This window comes from Triturus cristatus, chromosome 12, assembly GCF_964204655.1.
Source record: "Triturus cristatus chromosome 12, aTriCri1.1, whole genome shotgun sequence".
Lineage (NCBI taxonomy): Eukaryota > Metazoa > Chordata > Amphibia > Caudata > Salamandridae > Triturus > Triturus cristatus.
The window spans coordinates 122,935,960-122,963,328 of record NC_140595.1 but is presented as its reverse complement, the minus strand read 5'-3'; the positions used below and the strand labels follow the sequence as shown (position 1 = coordinate 122,963,328).

At 46.9% G+C, this 27,369-nt stretch overlaps 1 protein-coding gene across 1 annotated transcript in view; it reads right to left on the bottom strand.

The window, feature by feature from the left end:
- Positions 1–27,369, bottom strand: part of TDRD10 (tudor domain containing 10) — a 404,866-nt gene that overhangs the window by 59,907 nt on the left and 317,590 nt on the right. The window contains exon 10 of the mRNA XM_085637994.1: positions 16,391–16,533. Coding sequence (XP_085494120.1) covers positions 16,391–16,533 — 143 coding nt within the window. The remainder of the gene's footprint in view (positions 1–16,390; positions 16,534–27,369) is intronic.

Here is a 27,369-nt window from a genome sequence, read left to right as displayed (position 1 = left end):
CCTTCTTGCAAGATTTTGAGAGCGTCCCCTCTAGAGGGCTCTAGAATGAGCTTAATGAATGCCTCCATGTCCGACCACATTTGGCGATCGTAACGGCCCAAGATGGCCAAAGAATTTGCTGCCCTTACTGTTGTGGAGGTCATGGTAGAGAACTTCTTCCCAATGGCGTCCAGGCGACGGCCATCACGGTCAGGTGGAGAGGAAAGTGGAGACGAGGGATTCTTCGAGCGACGTTGTGCCGCCTGGGTGATGACTGAATCCGGCTTAGGCTGGGACACCAAGCAAGCAGGAGAAGAGCCCGGGCCTTATACTTTTTCTCCAACCGCAGAAGAACTGGTGGGATTGAATTAGGTGTTTTCATTAGCTTAATCCCCCATTCCAAATAAGGTCAATTATGGGCACGGCCCGAACTTGTTTCTGTGGTTGTGATTTGAAATCATACCGAAAGCAATCCTCCTCTCTCACGATCATGGGGAGATGAAATCGCTGCGCCGCTCTTTCCATCAGCTGATGGAAACCTGTAATGTCAACAGGTGGAGAGTTCACTGGCGACTTTGGAGGCGAAGAAGGCGAATTTATTTGATAATCATCCCAGTCGGCCATGGTGTCGTCGTCATCGCCCTGGAGCTCTCCATCTTCCGTATCCCGAAGAACGTCACCGTCACCCTCTGCAGAGGGTACTAGTGAAGGGGCGGATGGCGTTGGCTCCGCCGGCACTGGAGGAGGAGTCGGAAAGTTCGATGGTGCGTCACATGGAGAACTGTGAGAAGAAGGTGGAAAACGGCGATTGTAATCCTCCAATATAAATTGGAGGGTAGAGATGAGGGACAAAGGAAGCTGTGCCATTGGGACCTGTGTAGGAGGATCCGGCTCCTCTTCCTGATAATAATGATCGTCCAGATCCTCATCTTCGAAATCCTGACATTTAATGAAGAGTTCAGATGGACTGCGAGCAGCCCGGAATGTGGAATGAATGTCCTCATCAGAAGCAGAGTCATCCTCGTTGCCAGAGGCAAACAACTGTTGCGGTGGCTGAGTGGCCGGTGGCATAGTAATGGAGTCCAAAACAGCGTGACAACGCTGAAGCAAGGAATCGTCAACAGGAGCAGATGTTGGCGTAGACAACGGCACCAGAGGCAGAGATGCAAAAGTTGACAACACCGCCGACGAGGCCGCCGCCGACGATGTCGCCGTCAACGAAGCCACCGTCGACGAAGCCACCCTCGACGAAGCCAACGCCGACGAAGATTTAATCATCAACGACGACGACGACTTCTTTTTTATCGTCGATGAGGATTTGGACATCGACGGGATAACCAGCTTCTTCGTCGTCGACGAGGAGGATATAGGAATCGTCGACGAGACAGCCTTCAATGAAACACAAACCACTGTCGACGGAGAGAACGAAGGTTGAAGAAGCAGCAGATTTCGTCGACGGAGGGACCGTCGACGAGCCAGTCAACGGTTTGGCACGTTTTTGAGTAGAAACATGTGCTGAAGGAGTCACAGACGCCTGAGAGTGAGATCTCGGGGGCGTTGACGTAGTAGCAGAATGTACTGGCACCTTAGAAACTCCCAAAAGGTGAAGCTTTCTCTTTTTTAGAAAGGGAGAGGGCAAATCCTGTACACTACTACGCTTGGAAGAGACTCCGGTGCGAGCAGAAGCCACACTTGGACCTCAGAGAGAGGATTATCTGCGTCCTTCAATTTTTGGAGCCACAAAAGGAGGCGACCATCCCTGTCCTTTAGAGTCTTTTGTGGAAAAGTTCTACAGATTTTACAGTTGCCCACCTTATGGTCGGGGTAAAGGCAGTAAATACATTTTTCATGAGGGTCCTCAGAAAAAAGTCTTAACTTCCCACAAGAAGCACAGGGACGGAAAAGTGACTTCTTACTTGAAGACATGAGGATAAGTTGAGGAAAATCCAAACCAGAGAAATAAACCGAGCAGAGCTCAGGTAGACTCCCTTCACACGACATGCAGTAGAAAATCTAAGGGCCTGAGCCTCTGAGGAGAAGGTTCTAGAGGGTGCTTGCGCCGGATTGGCTGGAGTTTGAACTATAAAAACGACATGGATATGTCAGTAAAGTGATTCCTTGTTTTCAATGCTTTCCTATGTGTCAATGTTATCCTATGGTACTTTTGACTTGATATGTTATTTTGAACTATATAAAGTTTATTTATATATGTATTTTATTCTGATATGGTTTATGTATGTACCTATATACATGAGACTTATTGCTTTTTATGTACCGTGGGACTCCCACTTCGACGACGGGGAATATTCAAGCATGTGAATCTATGAAAGACACCCCAATACTGGAGAATGGTAGTGCCTAACCACCAGTCTGTTCACCACCAGTGCAGTAGTGGGCTACTTCGAGGCTGCCTTGAAGAGTTCTACTAAGGCTTCATTGAATGGAAGCAGAAGTACTGAAGTTAGTGCTGATGGAAGAAGACTTCTATAAAGAAGTTAGTCTTGACATCAACAATTGGCAGTTGCAGATCCAGCACCTCAGCTGCCTTCTTGAATTCAGAGTGAAATGACATGATCTCTGGTGTTCGGAGGTGAGAGGGGCATTCCATCTCCATTTCTGGTGAGGTGTCCAACTCACTAGCCGAGGAGTAGCCAGCCAACTCATATTGGTGCTCTCCCTCAGTATCCCCACCGTAAGCATAGAGGTAGAGGGGTCTGAACCGGATTCAAAAAGGTTGTGTTACATCTTCCTGTACTTCTCTTCTTCCAAGAGTCTTTGAGCTTCCCTCCTGGATCTGTCCTGAGGTGGAGGCAGCGCAGACAGTTCAGAGTCTGGCACTGGAGGTGGTGTGGTTTCTGAGGCGGGACAGGCCATCTATTTGGGGATGAAGGCAGCCAGATATGAATATATGAAAGATACCAAGGCTGGAGAACTGCAGTTATAGGTAAATAAATTGTGTTCTTTTGAAGCACTGGATATTTCATTAGCTTGAATCAGAATAGCAAGCAGTATTTACAGTTTTATTATACAACATCAAGAGGACAGTGAGAAAAATACATAGGCTCACCTTATTTGAAAAAATGTTGTAAAATCACTGTATCTGAATCTACAATTGCTTCGAAACACTTTGTAAAAATGTACTGTTTCTCCATGTTGTTACTCTGCAAAAATCTACAAGCGGTACACCATCATAGAGTGGTGACCATGTCGCAATACCTCTTGTGAAATGGGTTTTCATTTAGCTAGATAGAGGTCTTCCAGTTTTTATATGGCAGAAAAGTATTGCAGTCACAATCCATCTGGTAATACCCTGCATTGAAATGGGCAAATTCATAGATGGGATGGAGAAGGAGACTAGAAGTTTGATCAGTTTCCTGAATAGTTTTTTCCTTCTGGGTAGAATCTCAGACAACTCCTGACATCAAGCAGGTGTTAACACTATTTCTGGAGCAATAGAGAGATTTTGAAAGTAAGCTTTCAAAACCGGTTAATTCAGCTGAAAATCTGTTGGTACTTTTGGCTAGAACTTGGGCTTAGTTCCCAGAGTGATTCCAACTTTGGAGAAATGTAAGTAAAGCCCGGTAATTGGGAAAGCTTGACTATCATTTACTTGTCTCAGTGATGTAAAATGTCAGCAGTATTGTGCTCTTTCATGTGAGAAATCTTATAGACGATCTGTGGTTAGGGTAGAAAGGATATGATATCAACTCTGAAAGAATGGTATTGGGTTACATACATTTTGCAGGTGTCCTTGATGGTGGGTACACCCTAAATAAATCCTCTAGGAATTACTTAACACTCCTATAGGATCACATTGATGGCTTATTTGAAGAATGCTTATAATGTAAGATTGGTACGAGGGGAACTTTTATTGAAGCATGTTTTAGTGCTGATTTAGTCAATTCTATTAAGTAGGGTAAGATCTGGTGAGCTCGGCCTGAAAGGGCTGTAAACCTTTAGAACAGCACCATAGACAGAATATTTTCATTTAGCAAATAGGTTTAATTAATTTATAAGGTTCTCGGTGTGCTAAGCTATGTCTAAAGTCTTCCAAGATATCTATGTGTTAAAATTCATTGAATTCATGAGCCAAGCTGTCAATCCTAAAGACTAGGTCATGATGAAGTATTTGACCCTACCATCTCAATACCCGGTCCTAATAGAATGAGTGGAGCTTCCGTAAGAAGTAGAAGGTACATAAACCAGTACTCTCTGTCGGGTGGGCTCTATGAAATGAGTCTGTAGGGCTCCCTCTTAATTTTGGCAATCAATTTGAGCAATAGGGGAAGTAGAGGTAAAGTGTAGGGAAGCATTTTGCACAATCCTATTGAAGGAGAATTCCCACATAAGTTTGGCTGCAGATGCCTACTTGCATGGAAGCAGCAGTTCTTATTGCTGTACATGATGAAGAGATCTATGTTTAGTTTTCACCACGCACTGAACGCTTTGGTCAGAATGTTTTCTTTCAGCTCCCTCTCCGGACAATGTTCCAGTATTCTGCTTAGGTAGTCAGCCTGGTCGTTCTCTATCCCTGGGAAGGGTTCTCCTGCTAATGCGATATGGAGGTGAAATTCCCAGTAACACAGTTTTTGTGCCCAGAGCGACAGTAGTTGAGAGGGGGTTCCTCCCTGTTTGCCGATATACAACACTGTAGGGGATGCGGTCTATATGGATTAACACCATGAAATAGCGCAGGCATGGGAGAAATGATGTAGGTCTCTTCTTACAACTCGTCATTTGAAGTCTTATGTGCAGATTTCTTGTCAGTGGGCACCATAAACCTTTGGCTGACAGCTCTTGAAGATGGGCACTACATCCATTTATTGAAGCATCTGTCATGATAAAGTGAGATGGAGGCAGAAGACATTTAAGCTCTGGTCCTGTATTGTTTGGTTATGCCCAACAGGAATGTTTGTTTAATTGCTTTTGTGTCAGTGATACGTTAGGGCGAACCAGTCTTGGGTTGCTTGTGTTCCGGTTCAGCGAGGATCTGGCTTGGCAGTTTGGGCTGGACTGTTCCTACTGGAGCAGGGTCAAGACAAATTTGGTTGGGTCTAATCTAAGGTTGAATGGTGGACATAAGAACGATCAACTTAAATGCTACCCCAAGCGATTGCAAGTGGTTAGACTTAATGCAAGCATCCTTTACTCACCTTTTGTGTGTTTGATGCACTGCTCTTAGTGACCAAGGGTATATCCAGACCTAGGTCCCCTGCTCACTGTGCCACTGGAACCAAGCTACAGCTGACTAAAGAGCTCCAATCAGAGTGAAACCTGTCTTGGGTTATTTGTATTCCAGTTCAGAGAGGACCTGGCTTCGCAGTTCGGGCTGGACTGATCCTATTGGAGTAGGGTCAAGACTGATTTGGATGGCATGGTGGGCAAAATAACAATGGGTTGGAATGCTCTTGTGTTTGCTACAATTATAGCATCATTGAAAGATCCTAACAACTAAGCCCACTTGCTGCCCAACCCTTCCTGAATGGGCCGTATGTGGCGTCAATAGAAAGGAATCAGAACTGTACATGAAATCATCATGCCCAGAAGATGCTATTAGAGGCATACTTGGACTGTTGACTGCTTCAGTATCTGGCTTGCCAACGCACTGAGAGGGGGTTGCCCTTCTGCTGTTGAAACACAATTGTTCTGCTTGTGACCAAGCCTGTTGCTAAGAAGGATTAGTTACTTACCTGTAATCCTAGTTCTCATCCAGGGGTATACTCATCAAAGTCATAATCTATGAATAATCCCCGCCCATGTGCGGGATCCCGGAGCATATAGAAAATACATATATATAAATATATATATATATACATATGTGAAAACATATAAATGCAGCCTAATAATGTTCAAAACATGGCAATGCTGTAAATTACATATTTTTGCATAGTAGTGCCCCCGTAACCCGTAAGGAAAAAAAGGAAGCATCAGGCAAATTATAACACAGCACTGCTTTATTGCCATAAAGCAACATGTAATTGTAGGCATTCGCCAGTAGGCTGCAGTAGAGTATCAAGAATCCAAGAAAACTGACACCTTGCCTTTAAGGCATTAGAGTAGGGGGACCGTGCCTTTAAGGCCTGCCCGTGACCCCCTGCTCCCATGATGCACTACAGGTGACAGTTGGGCCAGTTCTTTTTGGCGGTGCCTCCGCACCTGAGTAGATCTGCCTTCCATACATCACTTATTTAAAGAGAAAACATTGCTCGTCCGGGGAGGTGGGTGGGTCGCTTATGACTTTGATGAGTATACCCCTGGATGAGAACTAGGATTACAGGTAAGTAACTAATCCTTCTCATCCAGGGGATACTCATCAATAGTCATAATCTATGAATAGAGTAGCAAGCCCATACCCAAAGTCTCGCGGACGAGCAACAAAGCAGTTAAAACATACATTAAAAGACACATCTTGCATTACAGTTATGCAAATAGGTTCCTCAAAGAGGCCTGCCCCACCTGGGCGTCGGCCTGTGCGTCTGAATCTAGGCAATAATGGCGCGTGAAAGTATGGACTGAGCGCCATGTAGCCGCTTTACAGATCTCAGACATGGGAACGTTGCGAAGGAGTGCTACCGTAGAAGCCTTCCCCCGAGTAGAGTGTGCTCTAGGTTTACCCTGCAGAACTTTGTGGGACAGTTGGTAAGCCAAAGCTATACAAGAGACAATCCATCTAGAGATAGATCTCTTGGCCGCAGCCAGCCCGGTATTAGTGGGTCCATAGTTAACAAAGAGCCTGTCTGACTTTCTAAGAGTAAGGGTCTTAGCTAGATAGAATTTCAAAACCCTCCGGAGGTCAAGAGAGTGTAGAGCTCTCTCCGGGGGTGTGGTCGGCTGAGGAAAGAAGGTGGGCAACGTGATCACCTGATTAATATGGAAGTCCGAAACCACCTTGGGCAGGAAGCTCGGATGAGTACGGAGCACCACCCTATTAGCATGAAACACCGTGTAAGGTTCCTTGCAGCAGAGGGCCTGAATTTCACTAACCCTACGGGCCGAAGTGATGGCTACTAAGAAGGCAGCCTTCCAGGTCAGATGTTGCAAGGAGGCCTTATGAATCGGCTCAAAAGGACCTCCCATCAGTTTAGAGAGAACGATGTTCAGTTCCCAGGAAGGGGAAGGAGACCTCACAGGTGGGTAAACTTTCTTAAGCCCTTCTAAGAAATCCTTTACCACTGGCATCTGAAAGAATGAGGTCTGGGTAGGAGACTTCCTATAGGCTGTAATAGCAGCTAAGTGTACTCTGATGGAAGAGTACTTTAACCCAGACTTCGCCAAGTACAGTAAGTAGGGGAGAATAACCTGTTCTTGACCCCGGATCGGATCAAGGGTGTTATCTCTACACCAGAAGCAGAATCTTTTCCATTTAAAGCCATACGACTTCCTCGTGGAGGGCCTCTTTGCCTCCCGAAGAATGCTCATACAGTCCGGTGGAAGATCTAGATGTCCGTACTGGATGAATTCAGGAGCCATGCCGTCAAGCGGAGGGAGGGGAGATTGGGGTGGAACACTCTCCCCTTGTCCTTGGTCAGCAAGTTCGGCAGGCATGGCAACCTCCTCTGTGGTACCTCCGACAGCTGGAGTAGATCCGGGTACCACCACTGCCGGGGCCACTCCGGTGCTATTAGGATCATCCGAGTTCTGGCCCTGTAGAACTTCTGAATCACAGCCGGGATGAGAGGGAGAGGAGGAAAAGCGTAAAGCAATGTCCTCGACCAGCTGATCAAAAGCGCGTTCCCCTGCGACCCCCGTTGAGGGAACCTGGAGGCGAAGACGGGGCATTTTTTGTTGTCCGCGTCTGCGAACAGATCGATGTCTGGTATGCCCCACAAGCGGAAGATGTCTTGAGCGACGCCTTCGTTGAGCACCCAGTCGTGCGCTTCGACGAAGTCTCTGCTGAGGCCGTCCGCCTGCACGTTCAGGGTCCCTGGCAGGTGAACAGCGACGATCGTCAGGTTTCTCGCCAGAAGCCATTTCCAGATTGACTGGGCCTCCAGAGACAGGACCCGTGATCTGGTCCCTCCTTGCTTGTTCAGATAGAACATAGTTGTGGTGTTGTCCGTCTGAACCTGAACATAGTCGGTCTGCAGGGATGGGTACAGGGACTTGAGAGCGAGATGGACTGCTCGTAGCTCCAAGAAGTTGATGTGATAGCTCTGCTCGGTAGCGGACCAGAGACCTTGTACTTGAAGCCGGCCCATATGAGCCCCCCAGCCCTGCATGGAGGCGTCTGTGACCACCGTCTGTGTCGGAGGCGCCTGATGGAATGGGACGCCGTGAAGCAGATGGGAGCGCTTCATCCACCACCGGATGGAATCTTTGGCGGCTTGATGAAGGGTAATGTGATCTTCCCAGCGGCCGGTCCTCTGCGACCACTGATCCTCTAGGTCTTGTTGCAGAGGACGCATGTGCAGACGTGCGTTGGGCACAATGTAGATGCACGAGGCCATGGATCCCAGGAGAGATGACACTTGTCTGGCTGTGGGATATTCCGTGCTGAGAAGCGTGCAGCTTTTTTGCAGCATGGAGGATAACCTCTCCTCCGAAGGACACACGCTTGCGCTTGAGGAGTCTAGAGAGGCGCCCAGGTAGTGGATCCGCTGAGTTGGATTGAGGATCGACTTCCGGTAGTTGACCTGAAGGCCCAACGAGTGTAGAAGGTTTAGGCAGAACGAGAGATGACTCTGGAGTTGAACCGGGGTGGAACTTTTTAAGAGCCAGTCGTCTAGATATGGGTAGACGAATATCTTCCGTTTGCGGAGAAATGCAGCCACCACCGCCATGCACTTTGAGAACGTTCGTGGCGCGGACTTGAGGCCGAATGGCAGGACCTTGTATTGATAATGTTGGTGAAAGATGCGAAATCTGAGAAACTTCCGATGTTTCGCTGAGACAGGAATGTGGAAGTATGCATCCTGTAAATCGATGGCACACATCCAGTCCCCTTGGTGTAGATGTGGGAAGATCTGGTGCAGTGCTAGCATCCTGAATTTTTCCCTTCTGAGAAATCTGTTGAGTAGGCGGAGATCGAGGATGGGTCTGTAGTCTCCGATCGCTCCTCTTTTCTGAACAAGAAAATACCGGGAGTACACTCCCCGATTTCTCTGCCTGTTTGGAACTTCCTCTATGGCGTTTTTGGAGAGGAGAGTGGCAACTTCGTCCTTTAAAAGCTTGTTTTGGCTGAGAGGGAGTGGCTGTTTCCGTGGGGGTACCTGCGGAGGGGGAGATTTGAACCTCAGCAAGTAGCCACGCTCTACAATACTCAGCACCCATTTGTCGTTTGTAATTGTATTCCACTCTGCCAGGTGAGCGGTGACACTTCCTCCCACCGGAGTGGCGAACGAGTGCGGAGGAAGTAAGTTTTCACTGCTTGGGAGGTTGCTTGTTAGAGGACTGCTGCTGTTTAGCATTTCCTCTTCCTCTGCCCCGGCCCCTTTGCTGAAACTGGGACCTCTGTTGGTTTTGAGAGGACCATTGGGGCGTTTGAACGCGCTGGTGAAAGGCACGTTTGTCGCCCTGGCGAAAGCGCTTGCGGAACTCTTTGCGTTTTTCCAGTCCCACAGCCTTTACAGTGTCCAATTCCGTTTTCATCTTGCTCATTTGGTCGTCCGCATGAGCTCCAAATAGCGATGATCCATTAAACGGCAGGTTAAGAATCCTTTTCTGCGCATCTGGTTTGAGGGCTGTTAATCTGAGCCAGGCCGAACGGCGGGAGCAGATGCCATGGGAGTAGCCATGCGCGGCTAGGTCTGATGCATCCGCCGCTGCGCTTATTACTTGGTTGGCCACCAGTCCGCCTTCATGTAGGATCTCCGTGAAGTCCTGCCTGTCCTCCCTAGGCAATTTCTCCACGAATCTGGCCAGGGAATCCCATAGGGAACGATCATACCTCCCTAGCAGGGCTGAAGCGCTAGCGACCTTCATGTGCGCGGCAGATGTGTTGCACATTCTCCTGCCGTAGGAGTCCATCAGCTTGCTGTCCTTCTCAGGGGGGACAGAAGCAGATATTGAGGCTGAGTGAGACTTCATGGCCGCCGCCACTATCACCGAATCCGCTGGCGGGTCCGCCCTCAAGAATAAAGGGTCCTCGGCCGGAGCCTTGTACTTCTTTGCTATTCTCGAGGGGACCGAGCCCGCTGTAGCCGGTGTAAGGAACGTGGCCATCGCTGGTTCTAACAATCCTGGCACCAACGGGAGCAGAGGTCTGGGAGCTGACCGATGGTGTAAAGTGTCAAAGATCACAGAAGTGGGTGCCTGAGGGGCGTGCAGTGCGATGTTCAACTTTTGCGCCCCTCTACCCAGGACGTCCGAGAAAGTTATAATGTCATCCACCGGGGACACTCGCGATGGAGGCGTGGATGAAAAAGTAGGAGAGTAGTCCCGGACTGAGGATCTTGTGGATGCAGTCCCAGTGGACGACCTGGTGCGTCGCCTCTTGTGGGAGCGTTCGCTTTGGTGAGCCCTTGATCCTGATCTGCGCTTGGACGGAGATCTTGGACGTTTTGGCGCGGTGCGACGGTCCCTGGAACGAGACCGGCGTGGTGAAATTGGCCGTGGATCCCTCGGAGGCGATTTACTCCTGCGCGGTGGGGAATACATGCGGGAGTAGTCCGATCCCGGACTCCGACATGCGGCAGCGCCCACATCTCGTAACCAGCGCGGTGACAGTCCAAACCGCTCTGGAGCCTCGGGTGATCTTTCTGGAGATATTTGCACGATGTGCAGTCCCGGAGATGATGACTGTTCTCCTGGGGACCTCTCCGCGGGCGGTCCAGTCTTCGCCCTCGACGTCGAATCCCTTGACGTCGACGACGTCTGCGTCACCATCGGCAAGTGTGAGGTATGCCGTTCTGGTCTCGACGCCGGTCGTGGAGACCTCGATGTCGATCTCCTCTTCTCTGGCACCTGACGTCGGCTAGATGACCTCGACGTCGGCCGTGTCTTCGACGTCGACCTCTCTCGCCGTCGACTGGGCGACTTCGACGTCGACCTCTCTCGACGTCGACTGGGCGACTTCGACGTCGACCTCTCTCGACGTCGACTCTTCGACGTCGACCTCTCTCGACGTCGACTGGGCGACTTCGACGTCGACCTCTCTCGACGTCGACGTGTGATCTTGACGGCGACCTCTCTCGACGTCGACTTCTTGACGTCGATCTTCCTCTCGACGTCGACCTTCTATGTCGCCGAGTGGGGGTAACCATCGACGGCGACCGGCCCACTCGCGGCGGAATGTACGTCGCCGCATCTCTCGACGTCGACCCCCTCGAGGGTGGCGGAGAGTGTCTCGACGTCGACGGAAGCCTCGACGTCGACGGAGACAGTTCAGATGTCACCAGACTAGCAGCCTTCGAGCCCGAAGGGCCGCCTCTCGACGCCGACTTACTTTTGCGCGGCGGAGACTCTTGATGGTGGGATGAATCCCTTGACGCCGAAGTTCTCTGCCTCTTCGCCGGCATCCTCGACGTCGACGGCGAACCTCTTGGACTCCTGGTCTTCTTGGAGCCCGGGGAGCTGGTATGTCGCCGTTTCTGTACTTGCGTAGCTGAAGAAGGTGGTCTTGATGAGGAATGCTCGCCTTCACGACGGCTTCGTTCCTTCTCCAGTCTTGCATGCAGTTTAATGCGCTCTCTGTCCCTCAGAGTGCGCTTTGAGAACTTCTGGCAGTGGGGACACTGGTCAGGATCGTGTTTTGATGGTAAACACACAATACACACCGAGTGTGGATCCACCAGTGCCATTTTATTACCACAAGAAGGGCATTTCCTAAATAAAGGAGACATTCTGACTGGAAAAAAATTGGAAAATTCACTGGAACCAGCAGAATTAGCCCTTATAAGCCAGAAAACGTCGAAAAAAGCTAGAAAAAAATGTAATTCAAAATTTCAGTCAAAAAACTGAAGAGCTCAAGCTCCAGGATCCTCACAGAAGGAGCCGGAAAAAAGAACTGGCCCAACTGTCACCTGTAGTGCATCATGGGAGCAGGGGGTCACGGGCAGGCCTTAAAGGCACGGTCCCCCTACTCTAATGCCTTAAAGGCAAGGTGTCAGTTTTCTTGGATTCTTGATACTCTACTGCAGCCTACTGGCGAATGCCTACAATTACATGTTGCTTTATGGCAATAAAGCAGTGCTGTGTTATAATTTGCCTGATGCTTCCTTTTTTTCCTTACGGGTTACGGGGGCACTACTATGCAAAAATATGTAATTTACAGCATTGCCATGTTTTGAACATTATTAGGCTGCATTTATATGTTTTCACATATGTATATATATATATATTTATATATATGTATTTTCTATATGCTCCGGGATCCCGCACATGGGCGGGGATTATTCATAGATTATGACTATTGATGAGTATCCCCTGGATGAGAATTGTCTTTGTGTCGGGGTCATGTAGGATGCTTTTGTTTAGCTTGAGTCCATAAGTTTTGAAGAGTGTGATGCAGGCTGTAATAAAGTGTTTTGTAAATGGTATATATTAGTGGGAAACAACCTTTACAACACAGTCATTACATCGCACTACATTTACAAGGCAGTCATTACATCGCAACATCCTTTACAACGCATGTCACTATAACGCAGCCATTACATTGCATGTCACTACCACGCATTTCATTACAACGCATGTCACTACAATGCAGGCATTACATCACGTCATTACAACGCATGCCATTACAATGCATAGTACCCCTACGCTATCCAACACTTACCCTACTGTTGCACCCCCTGGAGTTAGAATAGTAATTTTTACCCCTACACTATCCAACACTTCCCCAACTGTTGCACCCACTGGATTTATAATAGTAATTGTTACCCCTGTACTATCCAACACTTACCTTAAATGCAATGCAATGGTATGTGTTGTAATGGTATGCGTTGTAAAGAAATTATGCGATGTAATGGAATGCGTTGTAAAGGTAGTTTCTAAAAATGCGATGTAGTGGCATGCGATGTAAAATAATGCGTTGTAAAGGTTGTTGCGATGTAAAAACTGTGTTGTAAAGGCATGCGTTGTAAATGTATGCGTTGTAACGTTATACATTCATATTAGTCTTTGACCATCCAGATATCTAGGTATGGATAGACCTTGTTTCCTAAATGTCAGAGATGAGATGCCACTGGGTGGGGCCATCCGTTTCGTCAATATTCTGAGAGATGAGTAAAGGTCAAAGGGTAGTGCAGAAAACTGATACGAGCAACCGGTTACCTCGAATCGTAGGAATTTGCAGTGTTTTCTGTGTATGTATATGTGTAAACACGCATGTTTAAGAGATAGCAATGTAAGTATTTGTTCTTCATGAGTAACTGTTATACCTCTTGAAGCATTCTTATGCTGACCTAATGTTTCCTTGGAAAAAGATCGAGTTGTCTTAGGTCAAGAATGGGTGTCCATTGTTTTCACGTTGTCTTCCATAGGAGAAAGCATATTTAATAAAACTAACATTTTGATGTTTCGGGACTGGTTTAATATTTCCCTTTTATACCACGTTGCAAATCTCTGCTTTTAACAGACTTAAGTGCTTGTGTGACTCTTGCCAGGAGAGTTGTTGGTGGACCCTGAGTAAATTGTATTGTACGGCCACACCCGAGGACATTCATCACCTGTTGGTGCTTGGAAGCTGCCAATGATGTCTAGCATTCTGAACCTTCAGCTAAGCTGAATGAATCTCAACTATAGAGCTGTGTATGGAACTATCTCTATGCTAGAGTTTGTTGCTGTTGAGGGGCATAACCAACATTAATGAGGTTGATTTGAAGCATCAGTATGATTGACCTGATCCACGGCATGGGTTTTGTCTTGCCCTTTTCATTTTCTGCTTTAATGTTTTGGAGTGTGTAGTCAACATGCTTTCCAAATAGCAGTTCTCTGTCAAACAGAATATCCATGGCTTTGTTCTGGACTTCTGGGTAAATGAAATGGCTTTTAAATTAACTGTGGCGTCCGCGAACTGCCGCTCCAGCTAGTTGATGAAAGCCACTATTTGCTATATCCATGGGCAACTCAAGGAGTACTGCAAAAGCCTGTTCACCTTCTTGAAGAATACCCTTGACCTCGTGCTTTTTATCTTCTGTTAACATGTCCAGAAATGGGGCAATATATGACCACATTCAGGAGTTGCATCTTCCTACTACTGTCATTGAGCTGGCAGCTCTAATAGACTATTCTGTAACTGTGGAGAATCTTTTATCAGACATATCCAATCTGCATCCGCCCCTAACTGGTGGTGCAGTGCAAGTAATAATCTGATCTTGTGAGCAACACTGAGCAGTCACTTGCTCCACATATACGGATACATACTGCATTATTGGGTGGTGTGGAAAGGAAACAATTTGCCCGGAACATCAATTACTCATACATAATCAACCCAAATACTGAAAAATATAGGTTTTGCGGTTCAGTGTTATTGCTTACCAAATACATGGGAGAAAGTCACAATCTGTGACACTACAGAACATACAGAATACTTACAATTGAAGGTATTTACTGTAAAGGTCATCTTAATTGTTAAAATCAACAATGAAAATGTTTAAATATAAAAAAAAACGTTTTCAAGAAATATTTACAATTTTATTTACAAAATTATAATAACCTATGTGAGATGTACTCCTGATTTTTACACCACCTCGATCAGCCATGCGATTCACCCCATGTTCGCCAGGAAGTTCCCATCACCGCCACATCTTGAGATCATTGATGGCAACAATGGGTCAGGGTAATTTTGTGGGCAGTGGGGTTGTTTTGTGGGTTGGGAGGTGGGTCCGGAAAGTTTTGTGTGCTGCGGGGTGGGTCGGTAATGTTTATAGGCCGGGAGGAAGGGGGGTGGGGGGGGGGGGACGGACGGAGTCCGGGTAGTGTCGCTACGGACGGATAAAAGCAGAAAAGCAGCAAGAGATCCGCGGTGAGGTGAGTGGGGCTGGGTCGGGGTGGTTTTGTGGACTGGGCGGTCGGGGTAGTTTTGTGGGCATGGGGGTTGGTCGGGGGTAGTTTTGTGGCCTGGGGGTGGGTCGGGGTAGTTTTCTGGGCTGGGGGTAAATCTGGGCTAGTCTTCAGGGCTGGCGGTTGGAGGTAGTTTTTAAGGCTGGGGGTTGAAGCTAGTTTTGGTCGTTTTCAGGGCTGGGGGTTGATTGGGGCTAGTTTTCAGGGCTGGGGGTGGGACTAGTTTTCAGGGCTAGGGAGGGTGGGGCATGTTTTCAGGGCTGGGGGTCAGAGGTAGTTTTCAGGGCTGCAGGGGTCGGAGTACTTTTTAGGGCTGGGAGGGTGCCGAGGTAGTTTTTTTAAATTGGGGGTTAGGGTATTAGGCCTCAGAGCAGTGGGAGGGGAAAGGGTAGTCGGGGTAGTTTTTTAGGGCTTAGGGGAGGGTGGGGCAGGGCTGGCCAGGGTCTGGTTAAAGGACAGGGTTAAGGGACAGGGTTTTAGGCATTAGGGCAGGTGAAGGACACAGTGTGGGAGTTGGGAGGGGGTATGGGTATTTGCACCTCAGGACAGGAGAGGAGTTTGTACCCTAGGACGGTGAGGAGAGCGGTGGCAACCTTAGACATGCATACCCCTTTACCATGCGTGCCTTTACCACAAAAATTTGTGGTAACGGCATGCGTGGTTAAGACGCAGTCGTTATTCAGACCTCGTGGTTTAGGAATGTGGGTAGTGGAACTCGATCCATCATACAACCCTTCTTCTCCACTGCATACATATACCTCTGACGGCCAAAAGAAGTAAGGGTTATCAGAAAGTTTAGCCATGTGTCCACTCCCCCTATTTTGAGTGGGCGAATACATAGTCAGTTTTTATTTTCACATACTGTCATGTGGAACCAAAAACCTTTAAATTACCCCACACCATGGGAGTAAACTCCCATAGCGTAGAGAACATTGTTTTTTTTGTTGAAAAATTGTGCTTTGGGAGAAAAACAAAATGTTAAAATTACGGCGTATGGCTCCATTAGGATGACAAAACCATCTGTCAAACTTTCAATGCATTTACAGGAATCACTATGACGGGAGTTCCTTGAAATTCAGGAGACTTCCACTTACCAGTAGACATTTCTAAATTTGGTGGGCAGATAACCCTCACCATGGTGGAAGAAAAGTACTCCGCCACAGTGACCATAGATACTCTGTACTCGAAAGGGTAAATCAGGCCCTAAATTTCAATTCCCTCTGTATGGGTTAATCTCCTCTAAAAACATTAGCCTTCCACTACTACTACAGTGATGTTATGCAGCAAAGATACTACCAATGAACACCTACTCTGGCATTGTTTCTACCCCCCTTTCTGAGTGATCAACATGGCATTTTTTGGCTTTTGGAACTCAGTGCATCACAATGTCTTATTGCTCAATACCATTCAAGAACATCTGTGACAGTGGATTCCTTCACCAGCTTTATTTTCCATACTTAATGTTCCTCACCTGTTCCAAGCATCCCCATCACCGAGATTACATTTTGCCAGGCACCGTGTCCCACACTTGACATCCTTCCGCTGCAATGGCGGCTGCTTACATTCCGCTTCTGCCAGTGACCTGAACAGTTTCATCATTTTCAAATGCATTTCCTAAAAAATATCGAGGACACAATTAAGAGGGCTCAAGCACAAATAACTGCAGCCATTGAATATTCACAGCTAATAGTGCCTCAAACATCACATGATAACCCCATTCCAGAGCCAACTAGAGCAGGACATCTCAGAGAGACGCACATCAAAGATTCGAAACAGAAATGGATCATAATCAGATGCACGCTTACCCCCTCATGCAAACTTGGACCAGAGACTGGTTGAGCAAACCCATATGCAGAATCCCTGTTCTATGTAATTCCCACCAAGTGAGCTAAAGAATGATGATGGATTCAACCCAGATCTGTGACTGGGGGTGTGTCTCTGAAAAGTTTCAGCACTCCGTACATCATCTCCTTGTGTTTGCTTTGTTCGCCCTAAGTCGGCAGGTTATGCCATGACGTGGGTCCCTTGCTCACTTTGCCACTGGATTCAAGCTAGCCTGGCTGATAAGGGGTGTTACCCCAAACCGGTCCCAGGTTGCTTGTTTCCGGTCCAGGGAAGACATAGCTTGGCAGTTCGGGCTGGACTGTTACCATGAGGCACAGGGTCAAGAATGATTTGCATACAACTTTGTCTGAACTGGGGTGGCGAAGTGAGCTAAACAATGATGATGGATTCAACCCAGATCTGTGAATGGGAGTGAGTGTCAGAAAAGTTCCAGCGCTCCGTCCATCACCTCCTTGTGTTTGCTTTGTTTGCCCATAGTTGGCAGGGTATGCCCAGACGTTCGTCCTTTGCTCACTTTGCCACTGGATTCAAGCTAGCCTGGCTGATAAGGGGTGTTACCCCAAAACCGGTCCCAGGATGCTTGTTTCCGGTCCAGGGAAGACATTGCTTGGCAGTTCGGGCTGGACTGTTACCATGAGGCTCAGGGTCAAGACTGATTTGCATACAACTTTGTCTGAACTGGGGTGGCGAAGTGAGCTAAACAATGATGATGGATTCAACCCAGATCTGTGACTGGGCGTGAGTGTCTGAAAAGTTTCAGCGCTCTGTCCATCATCTCCTTGTGTTTGATTCCCACCAAGGCAATAATCATTTCATTTCAAGACCGGTTACAATCGTTTTGCATATATAATTTACTGCTACTCCATGTGCAGCCATTTAAAGCAACTTTTAACCAAATTAAAAACTATAGAATCGAGAGGAGCCAAGATGGCGACCGGGACGGCAGCGTAGACTCCCGGCTCCGTGAACCTCCGCATCCCGCACGGATATCCTGCCTGAGATCCTCAACCTGTGCTGTGTGGTCGTGTCTCTGAAGGAGAGGGGCTCCCGACTGTGTGACTCCGAGGTTTCTAGCTGCGGTATCGCCGGAGAAAACTGCATCGGAACTTTGCGGCCTGTGCGGCCCTGGAGCCGGGACCTCGAGTGGACGCCGTGGCCGGGTGGCAGTGCAACAACAGCGGCCGGTTGTGACTGGGTGGAGTCGGCCCACCGGAGCGGTGCCAAACTCGGCCTACATTTCGGCGTGGTCACTTCTACTGCCAAGCGTAGCGGACCGAGTGCATGTCCGGGGGTGCAATTCTTAGATCCTCCGGTGACTGCCCCTGCCTTGATGGTGAGCTGCCCGGCCGCCGTCCGTATCCTGCCCTGATCATTGCGGGCCGCCCCCGGATCTACGGGAGCTGGTCCGTGGTGGGGACGACTGTTGCCCGTGACCACGCAACGGATAGTTTTTTTTGCCTGCCCCCGGAACCCGGTCACCCGCGACGTGGACATCGCAACGCTTGTCCCAGGGTCCCGGCCCCGGTGAGGGTCGGGCATACTTGGCGGCCATCTTGTTGTGATGAAGCCTACCATCCTGTCCGCTGGGTCGCAGCGGGCCTGTGAGGGTGCGACTTTTGGGAGTGTGGCGGCGCGATCGCAGAGAGCTGTGCTGGGGTACGGCGACCTCCTCGAGGCTCTTGGTGCTCTTCACTCCTCCTTGGTTCATGGTTTCGGGGTCTTGGGGAGTAAGCTCGACGGTGTTGCGTCAGAGTTGGGGCAGTGGCGGCCCGCCTGTCCGCACGCACACAGGGACTACTCACACTGCGCACAGGAAGACACGGTGGCGGCCACCCCTGAGGTTAGTGCACAGCTGTACGCTCCGGCCAGTATACTACAGTGTGTTCGTCCTGCTGAGGGCCTGATCTGTCCCGGAGGCGTTGGACCTGAGTGGGATGTGGTGGCCTCGTCCCGTACGTGCCCTCCTGCGACCCAGAGACAACTCCAGCAACTATTGTCTGCTTTGGCTGCTTCTGCCTTCCTGGACCTTGAGTGCAGTGCACATCCTAGGGCAGCACTGGGAAGCCTGTTTCTCCACGCGGCGGACTGTGTTGATGCTCAGAGACTTCCACCCCACCTGTGTGCGTCGCTTCTCGGTCGTTTTTGGACACTCCTCTACCGTGGAACATTGGATATGGTGCTGGGTCGAGGGGTTGACATGGGCAGAATTCCAAGGAGTGGTCAGGGATAAGGCTGATCCTTCAGGGGTGGTCATCTAGTGGACGGGCGGGTTCAGGGGTTGCGTGCTCTCCGGGCATGACTACTAGCATAATAGGTGCCTAATGCTCCCCATCTTGTTTTGAGACGATTGACTTTGTGCTGTTCATTGTTCACGCTGGGGGAAACTTACCGTGCGGGAGGGAGAAGCCGGGGGTATGTTTTTAAGGCCCTCCTCCAGTTTATTAATACTCTCTCTACCCCCCCGTCCGGTGGGGTTCTTTTCCTACTTCTTTTTCCCTATTCTCCTATATTTCGGGTCTGGTTCCAGGGCGACAGGCACACTGCTGGGGGGGGGGGGCATACTCATCTGCAGAGGTGCGGGGTGGGGGTTGGGGGAGGGGATTCTGTACTCTTTCATCTCTTTTTCCATGGCCTCCTTTTTCTTCTCTGATTCTTTTTGTTTTTCTTTTTCTGGGATCAGCGTGATACACCTCCTTTGCTATGACTTGTTGCCGTTTCCTGTGTTCCACAACTTCCGGGGTGTTCTCGGGGAGTTCGGCGGGGGACTGCGGGCGCAACGGTCTATGCTATTCTTCCCCATCCTGATGTTCTTGTGTTTGCGCCATTGACCTAATAGATTGCTGTAAATCGCTAACGTCTATTACTCTGCATACTTGTACTCGCTGTTTGAAAATTGTTTGTCACCTGATCCTTCAGCCTTGTTTCATTATAAAATGAAAACCTTTTTCTCCTGGTGCCCTACTCATGCTGTCCACAGTATTAGCATTACGATTCTGCTCCCCGAAGTGCTGCCTGTGTTTATACTTGCCCGTTTTTGATCTGATTGCTTAGCGGCCGGCCCCGGGGGGTTGTAGGCCCATACTTGTTCTTATTGAAATGTCAATAAAGGTTTTCAAAAAAAAAAAAAAGAAAAGAAAAAAAAAAACTATAGAATCAGAATGAACATGGCACTCTATAAACCCTTGACCAGCAGCCATATTCCGCTTTTCTTTGCTGCTCCATATCAGTTAAGTATTTGCATTCTTGAATTACCTAATTATTGAATTAAAGGTTTTAGAGAGTGATACTGTGTGTTTAGCGGTTGATTTTAAAGCATAACTAATTACTAAATGCTTTTATTATATATTGTTTATTCCAATTTTGGGAACTTTTATGTGGCAGGTTATAAGGTGCACTGTTTATTAGAAATTGAGTTTTTTTAACTGGCTATACTTTTAAGAGTAATATGGCTTATTGGAGGATTAAATACCTTTTAATCCGTCTGACAGCTGAGTTTTGTCTTGTGTTGGCAGTTTGGAAGGGGACTAAACGGTCTGCAGCGCGAGACACTGCAAGGCAAGCGATTAGAGCTACTCAGGCGAGGGACGCTGCATGGTTAAGCTTGCGCTTGATCTACATGATCAAGGCCGCCTTAGGCCTTCAAGTTTGCAAATGCGATTATACCATTGCATACAGCGTGCTCGATTGGGTAATCACGCCATGAACGGCCATCTTGATAAAGGCTATGTTTTCCTATGGGAATGAAGCGTGCAGAGACCATGTTGTTTCAATGGCATGCACAATCGGATTTTGATGTGGCATTCAAACTATTATAACGGGCGCTTCATTTCTTCTCTGCATTCGGTAGTAGCTTTTTTTGTGTGGGAGTTACATTAAAAATAAGTATATATTTAGAATAAATAGTGCTGAGTTGAAGAAATAATGAATACAAACTAAGCGACTTCAGAGTCTTAGAGTCAGGGAGACTCCCTTAGGAAGGTGGCTCAGAACGAGGCGAGTCCTCAGTGAAGGAACTATTAAAGTCCATATTTAGCAAAACAAGGAAAGGAAGGGACCTCTCAGATTTGGACGAGGAGTTCTGCTCTCTGGATGAGGAGTACGTTTCTTGTGACAAGAAAGGGAACAGTAAAAAGAAAATAAAGAGAAACATGTAGAGAAAGGACTGAATGAGGACATATTCTCTTGGCAGAGAAGTGTTCTAAACACCACAGAAACTGAAGGGGTCCTACGAGGGCACAATGGATGTGTCTCTTGCAGCACAAAGAGATTTAGTCTAGATGTGATGAGGGAGATGCATATGGTCAGGATGGTGCTAGTTTAAAAAAAACATATTTGGATGAGTATGTTTTTGATGCTTATAGGGATGATTATCGGGATCTGTACTATGACAAAATATATAAGGTACATAAGGAGAAGAGTGTTGTAAAAGATCCTCAGGGTGAAGAGATGTTTAGCCGTGACACATGAGAAGCGCATTTAGGTGGCCTTTGACTCTTGTCTGATTTTACAAAACTTTGGATATGTAGACCTTTAGAGAAAGAAGCAAGGACAGTGATGAGGGCTAAATGTTCTCGTCCAGTTATTGATAATAAGGCTTGCTCACATCCGGATCTGGATCCAGATCTTACAGGTTTTTATATTGAAATTGGGCTGAGACCCCAGAAAGGGTTGAGAAAGCACTTAAAGGGTGCCTAGACAGGCTGCTGGATGTCACTGAACCTTTATCGAGATTACTGGACATGACAGAAGAAGCTACGTTTAAGGGAGTTTCTATAGATACAGATTTATTAAGGGGATGGAGTAAGAGAGCAATGTGTTTTATTGGCAATGTGAACACTGCTTTAGTGGCAGCAAGGCAATTCTTATGGGCATTAGTCCAAAACTAGAAGATTTTCCAAAGGGGAAGCCTAGTAAGGATCTCTTTGAAGAGGGTCTGGTGGAAGGTGTAGATAAATATGGGGCAACTTTAACAGGTTTTGATAAGGCTCAGTCTCCTATGAGGAGAGTGTTTGGGGAACACGATTTTGACAGGGCCTGAGCAAGGGTACGTTTCTCTGGCCGTGGTTTTTGACAGTCCCATTATCTAACCCAAGGGCGTGGCCACTCAGAGGATTTCAGTCTGCCACTGGTTTCTATCCTCCAGGACTGCAGGTTGGTAGAGGACGTCAGGCCAGAGGGAGAGCACAAAACTTGCAGGCAAATCAATGAAAGAATGAAGAGGTTTTTTGGTTCTTCCCAAAGGAAATGTAGGGGATCGGTTCAGAGGTTTTGTGAACAATTGGAAGAATTTGACAAGGGACCAGTGGGTCTTGAATACAATTCTGGGTTCTGTTATAGAGTCCAGAGAGAACAGATTTCAGATATTGGAACCTTTGGAAATGGTTTTTCCAGAGGAACAACAAAGGTTGGTGGACTTGGAGTTCAAGAGCCAGAGGAGGAGTTGACATTTGTGAGGACGATTGTTTTGGTCAGGAAAAAAGACAAAGGTTGGCGTCCTGTAATCTATAAACTAAAATAGAATTTCTGGTGAACAGGCATTTCAAGATGGAGGGTATCCATCTTTTAAGATATATTTTGGAAAATAACAATTGGATGGTCAAGTTCGATCGAAAGGATTCTTACTTTACAATTCTAACAGCAGATGTCAGTTGCAAATATCTCCAGTTCAGATGGTAAGGAGACCTTTACCAATTCACTTGTCTTCCCTTTGGGCTAGCGTCCGCTTCCTGGTTCAAAGGTTTTGAGACCTGTTGCTGCATTTCTCAGTGAGGGGAATTCGCATGATAATGTACTTGGACAAACTTTTGGTTATGTCTCAAGATCAAGAGGAGTTGAAGACGCAGCGGCTTCAATTAGTAATGGATAGGTTAGAATCCCTTGTGTTTCTGTCAGTGCTAGTTCCTTGTCAGGAAGTGAGTTTCCTAGGGTTTCAGGTGAATACTGTGCTTGCAACTTAGAGTTTACCAGGAAAGAAAGTTGGAAAAATAAAGACAGAAGTGAAACAGGTTTTGAAGAGGTGCTTTGTTACATTAAGGAGTTTAACAAGGATAATAGGTTTGTTTTCGACTAATATACAGGCATTTTTTCCAGGACCCCTTCATTACAGAGCCTCACAGAAGATGAAGGCAGAGAGTTTAAGGAAAGGTTTGTGGTATGGAAACCTGGTGGCTCCTTCGTCAGAGGCACATGAGGAGTTGAATTGGTGGCTGGATATTGGACGCTTGGAATGGCTGTACAATTTTTGGACTTTGTCCAGATTATGTACACGATATGGTTGTGAGTCTTTATGGTTGGGAAGTATGTTTAAATCAACAGGAAACAGGTGGCAGATGGTCATGGGAAAAGAGTTGGGAACACATAAATGGATTAGAAATGACAGCAGGTTGCATTAAAGCCTTTTGGGGACATTTTAAGGAACTGCAATGTCTTATTGAAGATGGACAATGTTTCAGTAGGACAATGTTTCAGTAGTACATTACATAAATCGAATAGGTGGAAGCAAATCCAAGAATAGAGCTTTGAAAGCAAAAGGGATTTGGGGTTTCGTCTGGAGCACAAGATGGGCTTGCAGGTGGATTATTTTCAGGGTTGAACAACACAATTGCAGATTAGAATTCAAGTTAACTGAACGATTACAGCAATTGGAAGTTGAATGGTCACATTTTCAAAAGAATACAGGAGATTTGGGGTCCCTTGGAGGTGGATAAGTTTGCGTTGAGATTGACATTCCAGTTACAACGGTATTTCAGCTAGAGACAAGATCCACTAGCGAAGCCAGAAGATGATATTCCGCAGGATTGGAGGAATCTTTGTTGCTATGCATTCCCACCATTTGCAATGATTCAGGGGGTGTTGTCGATGGTGAGGAGGCAGAGGTGTCAGTTCTGATTACTTCTTTTTGGGTAGCTCAGCCTTGTTTTCCAGGGCTAGTGGGTGGTGGAAGACCCTTTTTTGATTCCTTTTTTGATTCCTGTCTCAGACGGAAAGATATTAGGTCTGAAAGAAGAAGTTCATCCTTTGGTTGTAGAAGGGGTATTGAACCTTGTTGTTTGGAGGATTTCAGAGGAGGAGGAGAGCACTTTCCAGACATTTCAGAAGAGGCTAAGGAATTGCTCAGTGTCATGGGCCCCAGAGTCGCTATGTTAGAGTAGGAAAGAGTTAGGTTTATTGGTGCTTGGAAAGGGACTTGGATCCCATCAAGGCATACACTGCAGAATTATCAATGTATTTGTATATTGTTGAAAAAAATTTGAGATATAGGACCATTAATTGGTATAGATCTGCTGTGGCAGCTAGCCATTCTCCAGTAAACTGTTTTTCTACAGGGGGAGATAATTATATTGTGTAGACCACCTAGGACTAGATATAGTAATTTGTGGGATGTGAATTTGACTTTTTGGAAGACTGAAGAGTTGTGCTTCTAATGGGTAACTGACTTTACGACAGTCATCATGTAAATTGGTGACTTTATTGTGCTTGATTTCATCTAGGAGAGTCTTTGTTGTAAATCCTTGGAGGTAAGTAATCGATTTTATAACCCAGATGAGGTTTTATTCCAGATTACAACAATCATTTGCAATGCAATAGGTCTCGCATTTACGAGACTTTGAGCTATTGGCATTGTAAATGTCAATAGCTTAAATTTTCGCAAAGGCGAGACCTATTGAATTGCAAATATTTTTTATTTCCAAGCACCCCATGCCGCGCTTGCACATGAATAGAGGCCACGCCCATTTCTTTAGATGAGCCGTGTCTAAAGAAAGTGGCATAGCCACCATTAAAGTGAAAGCGCGGTATGGGGCTATTTTTTTTTTTTTTTTAATCAAAAAAGAATTTGTTTGAAAAACAATTATTTTTGTAAAAGAGCCCCAAACAGTGCTTTCATTTTGATGGTGGCCGCGCCCCTTTCTGTAGACACGGCTCATCTAAAGAAAGGGGCGTAACCTCTATTAAGTGCAAGCGTGGCATGGAGCGATTGGAAATAACCCCCAAAAAACTGCATTTGCAAAGCAACAGGTCTCACATTTGCGAGAGATTAAGGTATTGTCATTTAGAATGCCAATAGCTCAAACTCTCGTAAATGTGAGACCTACTGCATTGAAAAGAAGCGGCTGCCATTGTGCCGGCTGCTTGGAAAGTGAAAGCGAGCCTGGCACTTTGAATGTTGTTGCAAAGCATGTCATGCCTGTAGTAGAACAAAACTCACTAATATAAATAGTGCTTACAGACTAAATAACAAACCGTGTAACAATAGAAGTTAAAGGGCCAGTTCTCATGGGAGGTTACAAATAAAGCCAAAGAGGTACTAAGGAGGGACTAACAAGCCGATTATCAAACCAGAAGCCAGCATTTACAAAGGACAAAGACACAAGGCAATGAAAAATATGGGCGGAGAGTGGGCAGAGCTTCAAGTACATACTCTAGTGCAGGATGCCTCACAGAGCAGCGCATGCGCTGCCCTGGCTGGGCCTAAAAAAGGACACCAAGGCATCTCAGGGAAGGAATGTAAGTCTGTAAATTATTGAATGTATTGGTTTACGACACAGTCACACGAGTGCACGTTTGTGTACTGAAAGCAAAGTTGTGTCATTCTACTTACTTGAATAAATTGGTCACTGTATCTAAAGTGATCAGGCTCTTAACACAGTTTTAGCACATGAGCAAATGCTTTAAATATTAGGTAAGGAATAGCTTTATTTTGCTCCTTCTATGTTCTGAATAGGTTACATTATTCGGTATTTGTATACTAGGAGGTAGTTACGGACCCACCAAGCAAGACAAGAAGATGTGGATATGCTCAACTGGTCATTAAGCTGCACTAAGGAACAGTAAAACACTGACAAGCACAACATAACCGAAACAGAAGACCCAGTAAACACACACAGGTGTAGCAGCCAACGGGAAAACACGTAAGCAGAAGACAGCAGTCTGAATACCAAGACATCATCGGTGGCAAGAGGTCATGTAAAAGGATTTTTGTGTCCCATTCCAAAAAAATGCCTCCCATCAAGCACATATCGGTCATTGGTATAACACGAAAGCGCTGTGAGACATCTTAAATGGCTCTGGGGTCTGGAGTCTGGTTTGAAGATTGGTGGTTGAGACTTACTTGGCTGCTGACGTTTTATGAGGATGCTCTCGGTCATGCTTGCCTGTTCAATCTGGAGACAATTTTATGTATGTGTGCTGCTTGCCTGACATAGGTTCTTTTGTGCCTGTAAATTGTTCTTCAGGAGGCCCCAGTGATGAGATGTTGGTTTCATAGTGCTAGGGTTTGCATGCGTACTGTGTCGGACCATGGTTTTGTGATCCCAGAGACAGCAGTTATCCAGTGCCTGCTATTTCATATTTAAAGCGTGACATTTCTGGAGATTATTGTGAGCTGCCGGTTGTTATATGTTTGAATAGTGTGAGCCTGTGTGTAGACCTGATGTTAGGTATTTTCTATAACTAAGCTAAGTATACTGGGGCACAACTGAAGGTAAATAAGGACATAAGTGGCAGTGCGGGAAACCCAAGGCCGTCACCTATTGCTAGATGCAAAATTATGATATAGCTCACCACAGGGTTACACAACGTCATGTCCGAATTTCGTGCAGAAAAGTATTCTGCTACAAAACGATTGTAGCCAAAATATTGACTACCACAGTATGTTGAAGGTAAGTACCTCTAGGTAAGTGCACATGTCGTGGTCTTCACTCCAGATCTACATACCTTTAAAAGAGAGACATTGTCAGGGTACATACATGTGGAGGTAAGACTAGTACACTTACCAGTATATAGTTATCTTCCTGATATTGTGGAAGTCGTGATTGTCGCTACAATCTTTTTGTTGGGCGATATTTAATGTACGATATTCTGGCAGTGCACCCTTCCCATGTAATATACTGAGGCATTTTGAACCTCCTTCTCCATCTCGGACTCGGTGTTCCTGAAAGTGCTGGAGCTTCATCGGTTTCAATGAGTTCTTTCTGCATGACAGCAGGTGAAACATGCCGCAAAGGCCTCGCCGTGCTTCCTGGAAGCATGGCCGAAGGCGAGGCACTCCTCACTGCTGCAGACGAGTGGGGCCGGGCTGGAAAAAACACACTGCACAAACGTCTCTTACCTTTTGTACCTCCACGTCGTGTTTCTGTTGCATTGTAGCTTTTCTTCGTGGAATTTAGCTTCCATTATTTTTGTCTTCATTTCCAACTTTAAAGAGAACAAGCGCGTGTCTGCCTTGTACAGTTGCAGCGTGCAGTGAAACTAAAAGCTGAATCAAGTGCGCGGTGGGAGCATGTGAGCGCACGGTGGGAGCATGTGAGGCAGAGAGGAGATGCCATGCGCGTGCACGTCGCCTGTCCGTGCGCGCACATGGTTTGTCTCCCTTCATGCACCAAACCGACAACAATAGTCTCGCCAAGGCGAAGCAACGCATGCACTGTATTTGCTAGGCGAGACCTAAAAAGGTATAGTTTCTCGTCTGTAACTCCAGTTCTCTCATAGGGGTATTTCCATGATAGTCATAAGCGTTGAATATTCTAGCCCGCCTGCGGGGGACCCCAGAGCACTTTTTCCAATATATCTTCTTAAGTGCTGTAGTTTGCCTTTCTTCAGGAAGGC